Source organism: Entelurus aequoreus, linkage group LG10, assembly GCF_033978785.1.
Source record: "Entelurus aequoreus isolate RoL-2023_Sb linkage group LG10, RoL_Eaeq_v1.1, whole genome shotgun sequence".
In the NCBI taxonomy this organism is placed as follows: domain Eukaryota; kingdom Metazoa; phylum Chordata; class Actinopteri; order Syngnathiformes; family Syngnathidae; genus Entelurus; species Entelurus aequoreus.
The window spans coordinates 12,002,051-12,016,229 of NC_084740.1; the positions used below are offsets into that span (position 1 = coordinate 12,002,051).

The 14,179-nt window shown below is 38.1% G+C and overlaps 1 protein-coding gene across 3 annotated transcripts in view; it reads left to right on the top strand.

The window, feature by feature from the left end:
- The window catches only part of npas1 (neuronal PAS domain protein 1), a 157,069-nt gene that overhangs the window by 101,205 nt on the left and 41,685 nt on the right, over window positions 1–14,179 (top strand). For all 3 annotated transcript variants that reach the window (XM_062060117.1, XM_062060120.1, XM_062060119.1), the window contains exon 5: window positions 410–499. In XM_062060117.1, the coding sequence (XP_061916101.1) occupies window positions 410–499 (90 nt within the window). The remainder of the gene's footprint in view (window positions 1–409; window positions 500–14,179) is intronic.

The following is a 14,179-nucleotide window of genomic DNA, read 5'->3' on the forward strand; positions in this document are numbered from 1 at the left end:
ACAGCCTGCATCAACGAGTTGCTTCATATCTACTTATATTCATGCATTAATGTGCTAACCTTGTGTGTGTGTGTGTGTGTGTGTGTGTGTGTGTGTGTGTGTGTGTGTGTGTGTGTGTGTGTGTGTGTGTGTGTGTGTGTGTGTGTGTGTGTGTGTGTGTGTGTGTGTGTGTGTGTGTGTGTGTGTGTGTGTGTGTGTGTGTGTGTGTGTGTGTGTGTGTGTGTGTGTGTGTGTGTGTGTAAATGTGAGTCTACTCGGGCCAAGGGGTGACGGGTTGTTTGTTCTCCCATTGTAATTTGTTCGATACATGCTAATTGCTCTAATTTGTCTGTCTTGTCTCTGTTTGCCTTTGTGTGTTTTTATGTGTGTGTGTGTATGTGTGTGTGTGTGTGTTCTGGTATGTACCCAGTCTTTGGATGGCTTTGTGTTCGTGGTCAGCCATGAGGGACGCTTTCTTTACATCTCAGAGACAGTTTCTATCTACCTGGGACTTTCACAGGTAAGGCAAACCCAACACACACACACACACACACACACACACACACACACACACACACACACACACACACACACACACATGCACACACACACACAAACACTCTGCATTGGGGTCAAAATACAGTGACCATTTTTTACAATAGGAATTAATTATCAATTAATTATCATAAAACCTTTACATTCCTACAGGTTAACATTTTCGGTGAAACTTGAGCTAGTGTTTTTATTTATTTACCGTATTTTTCGGACCATAGGGCGCACCGGCGATGAGCGTGGTTCTTTGGTCAAAAATGTTGCATAGATGATGTTTTACAGATCATTTTCAAGCCGCTTTCTGACACTCGCTTCAGGATGCGCCGTTTTGTGGGCGGTCTTATTTACGTGGCTCATCTTCGACAGCGTCTTCTCCCCGTCATCTTTGTTGTAGCGTGCAAGGACGGGAGTGGAAGAAGTGTCAAAAGATGGAGCTAACTGTTTTAATGATATTCAGACTTTACTTCAATCAATAGCGGAGCAGCATCTCCTCATCCGTGGCTCACTAGTGCAACAACAACGCCGGAAATGTGTCCCGTGAAAAACCGTCCGACCGGAACTCTAATAACTAAAGTTCCTTAGGTGAATAATGTAAACCCACTACACCGGTATGTTTTAGTGCTTATATGGCGAGTTTACTGACAGATATAAGTAAGAACTTTACACTACTTTATATTAGAAATGGCAACAGCGGAAGATGAATGCCCCATAACAAGAAGATAGAGGAAAAAAAAGAAGCTTATCGACTATGGTGTTGGCACGGACTACGATGGCACAAGTGCGCAAACTTTCAGAACTTTGACAGATCCCAAATACAGCTCAGCAGGTACCAGAAGGTAAGAAAAGTTGTTTTTGCATAATATTGCAAGACAAAATGCCAGATAATGTCTGCTAATAGGTGCCATTTTGCAGTCCTTATACACACACACACCATAATAATACTTGTATGTTGAAGCTCAATTTGTCGGTCTACGGTAGCCGTAATGCACCCACAATCCATCAGGCTGTGCGGCTTCATAGCTTACCAAAGTCATACTAAAACATTTTGACATGTTTTGAGGGCCGTGTGTAATGTTCTATATTCTCAATGGAACATTTAAAGTTTTAGTGTTGTTTACTGGCCTCTTCTTGCAGTCTACATGTATCTCTTATGTGTGACTGCCATCTACTGGTCACAGTTATCATCACACCATGTACAAAATAAAATAGTTTTGAGGTCAGTAAGCACAACCAGAATTATTCCTTATATTAGGCGCACCGGTTAATGAGGCGCACTGTCAATTTTTGAGAAAATTAAAGGATTTTAAGTGCGCTTTATAGTCCGAAAAATAGAGTAATCAAATTAATAGCATTTTTGCATTTTGATTATTCGTGGTTAATCGAAGTAAATTACCTGCATGCATAATTTAAATTAACTCTAAAAAAGGCCCTAATATTTTGACATAATGTCATACAGGAATATATATTTTTTAATGTTTTAGTTGAATGCACATAATTGCTAACTGTTTAATCTAAAGTATCGTCAGAGTTTATTGTGTACTTAGCCATCGAGCACACCAGTCACAGTCTCCTCACTCAACTTTGCACAGACGTATGCGTTGACCTGATCACTGACCAGAAGGGGACCTGCTTTGTCTTTCAGGTAACCATCTGCGGTTAAGGTAAAGGAGCATGTGCGGTCAAAATAAACTGTGCGAATAATCTGCATTTATACATGACTAATGCAATAATGGTCTGTGATTAATCCCATGAGGTAACACGTTTACTTTGACAGCCCTAATTTGAACATTATTTATTATCATAGAAGTGTAGAAATAGTTTAGTCATTGTTAAAGGTAACATTAACAACAGTAACATTTTTCAAACCAAAAAATATAACAATAACACCACTAGCTAGCTTATGTTACCATTAGTGGTTTAACCAGTGGTGTGCCGTCAGGGCCAGCAAGGCCTTCTCTGCTGGCCTAACATAACCAGAAATCATGATCACAATTAAAGATAAAAGTAATTTCTTATTTACTTTCCCTAAATATATAAAAGTATTCATGTCATATTATGCTCCTTCCAGTGCTGTTGTTTTTAGTTTAGAGTTTGTATCCAATCAGAATTCAGCTAGCTTATGTTGCCATGCTGTATGAAATCTGCCCGGTGCCTTCAGAATCAACAATGCGGGCGTCTTTGCACTGTAAGTGAACGGGCACATACAGTTGATAGACAATTGCGATAGCCAATCAGATCACAAGTGGTTGTCAGTAAGGCCTTCTAGCTGGCCTAACACTGTGATTGGATACTCACTTGGGAGTCCCAAGTGAGTATCCAATCACAAGTTACGAAAACAGGAAGTGACACCGGAACCATACGAGCCATAGAAAACCACAGAAAACTCACCGGTACAATAACCACAAAGATAAAGTGTTTGTCTTACACCTAGTAATCCGCTGAAGCCAAGCAATGCACGTTTAGCGAGCGGCCCGTGCTCCCGCGAAGTAAATACATTTTTGGCAGGCAATCCAATTTGGCACAACACCGGCGGCGAAATGGTTTCCCTGCCACTTTCACACGAATCAACCGACTACTACGACGGTTACCACTGGCTTATACGGTCGTCGGATGGGTGCTACAAATTGTGAGTTCAAATGTTTTATTTTTTATTTTTTCATGTTTCATTTGTTTTATACAATCCTTTTAATTTTGACAGTACCACGTAAGATATGTTTTAACTGCTGAAGCGGATGTTTCTGTATAGTATCTCCAACCGTGTCCATGTGGTGACATAAATTACGGTATTTTGAGAAGTGAAGTCTGACTAAGCAGGGCATCACTGAAGGCCTAGGTGAGAAACACACTGCCCCGCCACTGGGTTTAACAGAACACATTTGTTTGATAATTGTCTATGTTTTTCACATTTACAAAGTTTATGTTATAAAAGTTTTTACCGGCCCGAATAAAATGATTAGTGCTTATGGCGGTCACTCACCCGGTCTCGTCAACACGTATGTGAATGGAGCGCGTTCACACATACAAAAGCAGTCCAAGAGAAGCAACAAACATTTTGCAGTGATGTCGTTGTTATGATAGAATATACATTCAATGACAGCTAATGTTAGCTATTCCAATTGTTATTATTAGCTAACAACACCTATAGCTAATGCGTGTGCATGTGTTACATACATACAGTATGTAATTACATCATTACGTACAAGAAGCCGTGACATTGGAGAGTTGCCGTCCTCTTGGCATCCATGTAAATGTTGCAAACAGCCCCTTTAATATTTATACCGAAACAAAACACTTTAATTTTTAAAACAAAGGTCCTGATGTACCTTTGGTTTGTGTGTATTATAACATGTGCAAACTTTATAGCGCACGCAAAGCTGATCTACTAAACCTGTGCGCAGAGAATTTAATCTCTTAAGTGAGAAAAATGGGGAGCGAAATCAATTTTGCTGATCATCAGCCCAGCAATACTGGGAGGAGAAAATGTAGATATAAATATTTACCACAATCAGTGTGATTTCTCAATACTGAAATTGTTCTGCAACCGTCCACATTTAGTACATCTAGAAAGGACCTGCAAACTGGCAGTTGTGCAGAAATAGCTGTGAAAAAGGAGGCAATCGCGCTGCACCTCTGTTCTTTGTATGCTTGTCCACATAAATAGACCGTCAAAAATAAACACATTTAATTGGTACGTTTTGGTGTCTGCTGCCGTTTTTTTATTAGTGTTTTTTCATAGAGAAGGTATATTATGAACAAAAAGACATTTTACAATATTCATTTACCTGCATCTGGAACATTCCTGGGCTTGCTCGCTGTTCCTGCCAGCATCTTCCATGAGCGCACCTTCAGCGCGGTAAAAAAGTGGGTTCTCTTGTGGATGCACTGCAGGACTGCTTTTAAAATGCCCAGAAAAAGTGGTACATGTCTGCTGCATGTTTTAAAACATAGCCGAACGCCACAGCTGCATGATAACATGAAAGGTTTGGCAGCTGCGTTATACACGCAAAAACCTCAATTAAATAAGGCGGTCTACACCAGTTATCAATTGTACACACAGTCGTAGTAGATTACACGTAACACGGCCACTAATAATACCTGCAATTTTATAGATTAGTGTAGTATAGTGTTTAGCGTGTGGGTATTGGATCCCATATCTTTTATTATCACATCTATTATTTTTAACCTCAACTGTCACCTACTAATGTAAAATGTTAGCTGTGCGTTTCCCACCTAGGCCTTCAGTGATGTCCGACTTCAATGATTACCTTTCAAAATATTCATGTCACCACATGACCATTGCTGGAGAAATGCTATAGAATAGAATAGAATAGAATAGAATAGAATAGAAAGTACTTTATTGATCCCTGGGGGAAATTCAGCACCACAGTTCGCTCCCAATAGACAAGAATAATAATAAATAATATAATATATATAACATATTATATATATAATATATAAATAATACAAATATATTCTACATATACTCTACATTTAAGTGCAGTCAAGGAACATATGCATTATACAGTCTGATGGCTGTCGGTCTGAAGGACCTCCTGTGTCGTTTTGTGTTGCATTTTGGGAGTCTGAGCCTTCCACTGAACGTGCTCATTCTCTCCAAAAGGTCTGAGTGTAGTGGGAGGGAGGTGTTGTCCATAATGGCTAGGAGTTTTGCTAGACTTCTCCTCTCTGACACCACCGCCCGAGAGTCTAGCTCCACTCCCACCACGTTACTGGCCTTCTCTACCAACTTGTCCAGTCTGTTTGCGTCACATTTACGCACTATTGGGCACTGAGATCACCTCAACAGTGTACAAAACTGTTTTTTTTTTGGCGCATTTAAAAATCTAATAAAACACATTAGCAATTAAAACATATCTTAGGTGGTACTGTCAAAATTAAAATAGCAAAAAACATATTAAAAGTGAAAAAATCAAATATTTGAATTTACAATTTGTAGCACCTATTTGACGCTGTATAAGCCAGTGGTGCCCCTTGTAGTCAGTTGATTCGAGTGGAAATGGCGGGCATTTCCCCATTTCATCGCCAGAACAGCTGAGCTACAGTGGCTTCCGGGGTTGGCCGACATCGTCTCACAAGATGTAGTTTCTCTTTAAATATCCTTCTTGAAAATGGCCTTGCAAATATATATCTGCCACCTAATCAACGTTTTGTTCTCCTTCTCTGCTATCCCTGTCTGGCTACAGCGCAACACTTCCCGCTTCCTGCCAAATTGAAACTTGTGGATGGATACTCACTTTGGAATGACAAGTGTTTATTAATATTCCATATTTTGTGTGTTTTCCATATAAAAACAAAGTTTTACATAACAAAAAGGGCATAAAACATAAGAACTAAAATAAAATAAAACTTTATGTCAACAGAGAGATCTAGAGTTGACCTATAGATTTAAACATTGAAAAAAAAATTAATGTATGATTAATTTTTAACATTTGTATGACTGAGATCCTTCTAGGTCCCCGAGCCAAACTTGAAGGGCGCCATTCAAATGTAAAAAAAATCTATATTAAAAAATATAAAAATGTTTGGACACCCTACAATAGAGTCTTTGAATGGCAGTCTGCTAACTTCCTGTGTATAATCCTCCTGTAGTCACGCTCCTCTTTTAACGCTCCTTGTTGAGAATGGTGTCATAAAGAGCTTAAGACAAATCTAGCAAAAACTTTATGACGCTTTGTTTTCCAAAATTTTCTGTGACGTCTTTACGACCTGAAAAATGTTGTCGGCCTCAGGAATTGGTGTTAAAAGTTGAATTGTCCACAAAAACAAATAATTAACTTACATGTGGTTACACTATTGCCTAATATCAGGGGATGTGTACAAATATTTGTGAATGCTCTTCCCGATCGTCCCTTCTTTCCGGAGCGCAACCCAAGGAGCGTCTCCCCTCTACCCTTAGCTCGCCCCACCCGCCCTTCTCTCGCTCTCCAGGTGCTCACCTCTGTTGATTGCCTGTGGCCTCTTGTACTGTGAATGTTAAGTCCTGCCATTTTGCCCAGATGCATAAATAATAACAGTAATTACTGGCCCAGCAATCAAAGTGTCGCCCCGGCACGCTGGGCCTGTCTAGAGGAACAAATCGATAGGCATCTTAAAAGCCACATTGATTGTAGGGAGGGGGAAAAACACCAAGGGGGATGGCATGATAGATAGAGACAGCCGGGGAGAGAAAGAGAGGAGGGAAGGGGTGGAGGAAGGTAAGGTGTGATAAGGGAGGAATGTTTCAAAGCGAGAAGCAGACATAGAGCAAGAGAGAGAGAAGAGGAAGAAGTGAGCTGTGTGCAGCAATAATGGATGTAAATTAGACTCATTTTAATTGTGGGAATTGGCTGTGATTGAAGGTCTGCGGCCAGCCATGTTAAATAAGATGATTTTTCTTCTCAATCTCTGTGCAATAATCACACGCCGTGTATGGACTTAAAGATCATTGGTCACTGTGACAGTCCTCTGGCTGTCCTTTATTTCCTCCTAATTCTGTAATCCGGTATTGTAATATGCTCTACTGTGCAAAAATATTCTGTGTTAAGAAGGATGGTTCACTGTTATAGATCAGAACCACGGCGTAGGTTTTAATGTATGGTGTGTGTAATGAAAAGCCTTTTGTTCAGGGGAAGACCATTTGTGTCTTTGCTTTTCCACTCTGTTTTAATGTAGCACACACTCCTGCTAATGTACAACACGCATGTCCAATAGGTGGCAGTGTTATGTGTTGGATCAGAGTTTTTACATTCATAAATGTTTGACTAAACACAGACAAAAACAATAATATGTGTAAACAAATATGAACTTCTACAGTTGAACACAATCCTGGCTGGTCCTCTTCTGATTTGATTGGCTTTTAAGACAATTTTTACAACAGAAAATAATGGAAATATAATTATTATGTAAAAAGGGTTAGACTGTCACCACCATAAACCCTTTATTAACTGTACAGGCCAGTGTTTATAAAGTAGCGTTTCATCTTTCTTAACCATCATTAACCATCGTTAATACTAAGGGCCGGATTTACTAAAATGTTGCGCGTACTAAATCACGTGCAAACTTGATAGCACACGCAAAGCTGATCTATATTGCAAAGTGGATTGCGTTTTTTTAAGTGAGCGGAATAAGGCGTGCAATCCAATTTGTGTCTCTGTCTTCAAAACGCCCACAATAATGGGAGGAAAAAAATGCAAATATACAGCACGCGCAGTGTGATTTATCAACACTCATCACCGTTTTGGGAGCGCTGTTTTACATTTGAAAAGGGTGTGGAAACAGACACAGTTCCACACACAGCTGTGACAGAGGAGTGCTTGCGCTGCAAAGACCCACAATGGACTGAGAATCATTTGTCCTACTAGCGCTGGGCGATATAGACAAAAAAGTATATAACTCGATATATTTTTACTTAAACTCGATATTCGATACATATCTCAATATATTTTCTAGTGAAAGTATACACATAAAGATATTTATTTTTGAGCGAGATTCAGTGAAATTGAAGTGAATGACAACTGTACTGTAAACAGTCAGTGGCACTTTTATTAACCCAGTTAGTCAAGATGGGTATTAGCAGCACAGAAAAGAAACTGTTTAAGTGGCACAGAATTACATAACATAAATAAAATAGAAAAATATTATTTTTATATAAAATAAATAACATAGCTGTGCAAATAATACAAAATGTATCAAACTCAGATAGAAAATACATTTGCATGCAGGCACTTTTTAATTCCCAGTCGACGATGTAATGGACTGTCACACACGTACGGTTCTGGTCATACGCCAAGTAAGTGACTTAACTTAATTGTTCGGCTATGATCTTCCTCACTTCAGCATACATTTTTGGCAGCATTTCTCGTGCAAAATATGCCCAGCTTGGCAACTCGAGAACAGTTTTGATTTGGGCTTACATGGTAAACAACTCCAATGAATGTTTTATCCAGACGCATACATTTGTCCAAATGTGGCCAAGTAGACGCATTGTGGGTTTCCTGGACGTCGTCTACATAGCTAAAAAAAAATTCTAAAGAAGAGAATCCCTCGGCCATCTTCACCTAGTTTTTTTAATGTATAAATCGTCCGCTGGAAATTCCCTCTCGTCGTCATTTGGGATGTCTGTTGTGATTTCCTTTCCTGGTTCCATGACCCGCCCTATCTTGCCTCTGATTGGCCTGTCCCTAATGTTTTGCCATAATCTCAACCAATCGTGACTCATCATAGTAAACAACCAACCAATCATGGATGATCTTATATGCGCAAGCACGTCTTGGAAGGACGAAGTGGAGGGGTATAATAGTCCATGGAGTATTGAGAGGGAGTGACAAACAGGGGAGAACAAGGAACACAACAAATAAGCGGTGTTTGGTCATTTTAACGAGAAATTAATTATATCGATATTACGATATTTTCTTAATTCATATCTTGTTTAAAAATATATCGATATATCTTACAAACTCGATATATCGCCCAGCCCCAACGTATACGTTTCAACATGTTTGGACGGTCAGAAAATATTACACACATTGACTATTTAGCAACATACTTTTACAATTTAATAGCTGTTAGATGACTTAATGAGCTGATTAAAACAAATTCATTTTGGTGTCATTTAAATTTTTTTTAAGGATGTTCGTTTTTTCACATAGAGCATATATTACTGATTACTGAACATATGTGTCTCTTATAAAAACTTTTTAAGTATGCATTTTTTGAGTCTTGAGTCCAGTAGTGCAGCCTCCCTCCAATGCACCTGCAGTAGTAAAAAGATGTGTCGATGCACTGCATGACTGCTTATAAAATGTCCATTAAAAAGTGGTAGAAGTCGCCTGCTTGTTTGAAAACAGGTAGGAGGAGCATGATAACATGAATGTACAGTAAATTAGTGTCTCCGCGGTGATGCCTTGTATAGTACACGCAAAATCCTCATTTAAATAAGGCAATCTGCACCGCTTTTCAATTGCACAAGCAGTCTAATTAGTTTGCACGCAACACGACCACCAATAGTACACACAATTTTAAAGATTGCACACGCTGTCCAGCGGCAGGTATTTAGATCTTAGTAAATGAGGCCGTAAGACTAGTTACAGATGCATCTCATGTTAAACAGTTGTGAAGTCAAAAAGTGTCAAATATAACAAACACTGAAGTCTTCACATTACCTCCAGTTCTTTTTTTGGCTTTATTTGGAAAAGCCAAATAAAAAGCACTCCCTCATGCTGGTCCTGTGTGGTCCTATGACGGTAAGTAGAACTTAAAGTGGTCATATTATGATTTTTTTTTCGACATTTAAAACAGTTCCTTGTGGTCTATAAAACATGTAATGGTGGTTCTTTGGTTCAAATTCTTCATAGATTGTTTTACAGAGCATCTTCAAGCTGCTTTCTGACCATCTCTTCAGGATGCGCCATTTTGTGGGTGGTCTTTTTTTACCTGGCTAGGAGGTTATTGTCTGCAACTTCGGACTACACTAGCGGACTAGCGCAAAACACTTTGGTTCAATTTCTAGCATATATGGAGATATCCGCTGACGTCACAATTGGGTAAAAAAATTGCAAATTCCAAACGGCTCGTTTAGAGGAAGTATGAAGGAAGGCAAGTTTGTTTTTAAAATATCTCTGCCATGCATTTATGGTTTGATTAAAACATTTCGGGACTTATGCAGATCCCAAATACGCGTAAACAGGTACCGGGTAAGAAAAGTTGTTTTTGCATATCAGGTCCCCTTTAAGTAACATATTTGTCTGAAAAAGTTCAAGTCTACACAGGATTTTTGACATACTTAAACTCATAAAATCACATTTTTTTTTAGTTTGGCTTTAAAATAGGGCTGTCAAACCTAACGCGTGCGATTAATCACAAAGAATTATCACATTACAGTCGTCCCTCGCCAATTGCGCTTTAATTATTGCGGCTTCCCTGCCTATTCTACAGCATTTTTGCTCTAAACAGAGCATTTTCAGGTATAAATTGGCCAACTGAAAAATAAATATCAATACTACAGTAATATTGGCCACTAAATGAGATCCAACAAATCACATCATGCATACTGTTCAGTATTGTGGCCACTGATCGGCTCAGCCTTGGCCAGCATTACTATAATGGTTTTATTTCAAATCTGATGGGTTCTCATAATGTTGAAAACATATTTAGAAGGGAGTAACAGGATTTTTATGTCTCTAGCTATGAAAACATTTGATTTATTATTAATAATCCCTTCTTAGCAGTAATTAATTTATTGCATTCATGTTTGGAAGCAATTAACAGCGCTAAACGAGGGATTACTATAATCATGTGTGTATGCAGATTAATCATTTGCTTCAACCGTGAATGGTGACCTGAAAGGTGGCGCGGGTTGCTTTACAGTCACTGATCTTGTCAGCGCGAACAGCAGTGCAAAGATGAGTGAGGAGCATAGGCGTATAGGAAGCGGGGGGAACATGTCCTCCTTCCCCAAATATTGGAGACACACATGTACCACAGAGGAGAAAAATGTTTGACTTTGAAATGTTTGACTCTCGTGCTTTCATTTTGAAAGCGTAACCCAGCGATAAGTCATTGGCTCAGGCTGCAGGCGAGCTTTAAAACGGTGTGTAGGGAACGTTGCCATAAATATGGCTTGTTTATAATGCCTTGCCGTCGCAAAACCACGTCTTTTGAGTGAAGTCATCTCTGGGATGTTACCTCATCCATCATCTGATTGCTCAAATGTTTTGTCATCTCATCTCAGCGCAAAACCAAACCAAAAAAAGGTTGAATTTACTGTTTTTTTTGTTTAGTTTTTTTTTACAGTAAAGTCAGTTTGAGTAATGGTTACACAACACAAGGACAACACCTAATCATACCAGCCCATTTGTCACCATGAAGGACATTATATTAGATACCATGTTTAAAATGTCTAATCAGCAGGATGTACAGAGTATTGAGGAATTAATTGATTAGTAAAATATGTACAGGATTAGCCTGTCATTACTTTTTAAAAATGAACAATTTTAACAAAGAGAAAACTAATACAGTCAGGGAAGATTTGTGAGTGCCAAAGGAGCTTTAGGATGTCCCTGTTTACACTGCACAGCAAATCTGATTTTTTTTTGCCCTCAAGTGACACAGATCTGATTTTTTTCTGCCAGTCTAAACGCTCCAAAGTGCTTTAAATCTGATCTTTTCGCATCAGATTTGCCTGAGTAGCTGGACAGGACAAAAAAAAAGATTTGGGAATCTGATCTTTTCAAATAAGACTTAAGTCGAAACGGAAATGCGACCTAATGCGGTGTTTTTGTCATCTTTAGGCGAGCGGCATCATTTGTGTGCACGAGGAAAGACGCAGCCTGCCAGTGGAAGTGAATACGTCATCACAACTCTGGTTTTGGCGAGCAAAGTCTTTTTCCGGCGAGTGAATTTTCGGTGCATCACGACTTAGTAGTGCACAAATAATAGGCTGTATATAATTTATGAATATTTTTTTTGCTTCCAAAAAAACAGCTATTGTTGAAGGACCGGCATTGGCGTCGTGGCGTATTTGCTTACATGTTACGTAAATTGCGTAAGTTGTTTACGTAAGTGAGTTGAAAAATAAAGCTAACGTAGATCCACGCTGATGTCCATGCCTTCTCCACTTGATAGCCATTAAAAGATTAGAACCCTCTCAAATATATTACACTATAAATATCCATTCAATATATCCATTCCTACATTATATTTCTTTCATTTATTTTCATGTAAAAAAAACCACTCATTTTTCAGGTGTGGCAACAATATCTGTTTATGGTGGAAACTTTATTTTATTTTGTAGTAATGATTTCCTTGTTTATTTATGGGATCCAGTCGACTTCCTTTGTTTTCACTTCATCGAACTGCACATGCAAGTGTTGTCGAGGCCACATCGGGGCCGCATTGGCGCCTGTGCACTTTTATACCGGAGTCTGATAAAGATCACATTTCACTTATACTGTAAACAATCAGCTGAAAAAAAAATCTGATTTGGGACACTTTGGCCTGCAGTGTAAACTTACTCGATGTGAAGTAAAATCTTAATCATTAAAAATCATATTGATTACAATTGATCCAAAAAGGTCACAGAATGGATTCAGAAAGAACAACAGGTAAGGGCTGCCGGTTTCTAGTAAATTTTTTTAAATTTGCATTTTAGGTATTTTAATTTTTTCGTCAATTATTTAAGGTATTGGGGTTATAAGTTTATAGTTATCTTTCAGGTTTCTAATTTGTGTCCTCCCATGTGAACTCATTCCAATTTTAATCGTCCATCGTGTACTTTATTAGTCCCTGAGGGGAATTTCAGGAACGCTGACGTTTCAGCCAACTTCCGGCGGGTTTTGGTGAGGAGACTCCGACTGGGTTGCTAGTGGCAAATTTCACTTCAAAGTGAATGATGCAAATTTAGATAATTATGTTGCAAAGAGTTTATAAAAAATTGGAAAAATAAAACAAATGAGTGACGCGCATTTAAGTAAAACACTTGAATAATGTTTGTATGTGACATTCTGACACTAAAATTGCATTTGGAACAAAAGTTAGTATTAAAGGGGAACTGCACTTTTGGGGTAATTTTGCTTATCGTTTACAATCATTATGAAAAACATGATGACGGATGGATTTTTATTTCAATACATTCTAAGAATGCATTGAAATGCGAAAGAAAGTAAGTCGTTTTTGCGGAAAATTTGATTTTATTTCCTTGTAGAGAATGGTGTGAACTAGGGTTGTATGGTATACCGGTATTGGTATAGTACCGCGATACTAATGAATCATACTCGGTACTATACCGCCTATAAAAAGTACCGGTAAAATGTATATTATGTTTATAAACTCAGGAAATACGTCCTTGAACACATGAGGACTTTGAATATGACCAATGTATGATCCTGTAACTACTTGGTATCGGATTGATACCTACATTTGTGGTATCATCCAAAACTAATGAAAAGCATCCAAACAACAGAAGAATACGTGATTAAAGTATTACATTTTAACAGAAGTGTAGATAGAACATGTTAAAAGAGAAAGTAAACAGATATTAACAGTAAATGAATAAGTAGATTAATCATCCATTTTCTACCACATGTCCTTCATAATGTTGACAAAATAATAGAATGATAAATGACACAATATGTTACTGCATACTTTAGCAGACTAAATTAGGAGCCTTTGTTTGTTTACTTACTACTAAAAGATAAGTTGTCTAGTATGTTCACTATTTTATTTAAGGACAAATTTGCAATAAGAAATATATGTTAATGTACCCTAACATTTTAAATAATAGAATGATAAATGACACAATATGTTACTGCATACTTTAGCAGACTAAATTAGGAGCCTATGTTTGTTTACTTACTAATAAAAGACAAGTTGTCTAGTATGTTCACTATTTTATTAAGGACAAACTTGCAAAAAGAAACATATGTTTAATGTACCCTAGAATTTTTTGTTGAAAAAAAGCCAATAATGCAATTTATTGTGGTCCCCTTTATTTAGAAAAGTACCTAAATGTATCAAAATACACTTTGGTACTGGTTCCGGTACCAAAATATTGGTATCGGGACAACACTAGTGTGAACTCAGAGCTCAAAATCGGCGCAATGGCGTTAAATCAATTTTTCCGCCTGAACCCTTCATATGCAAAGTCTAAAAA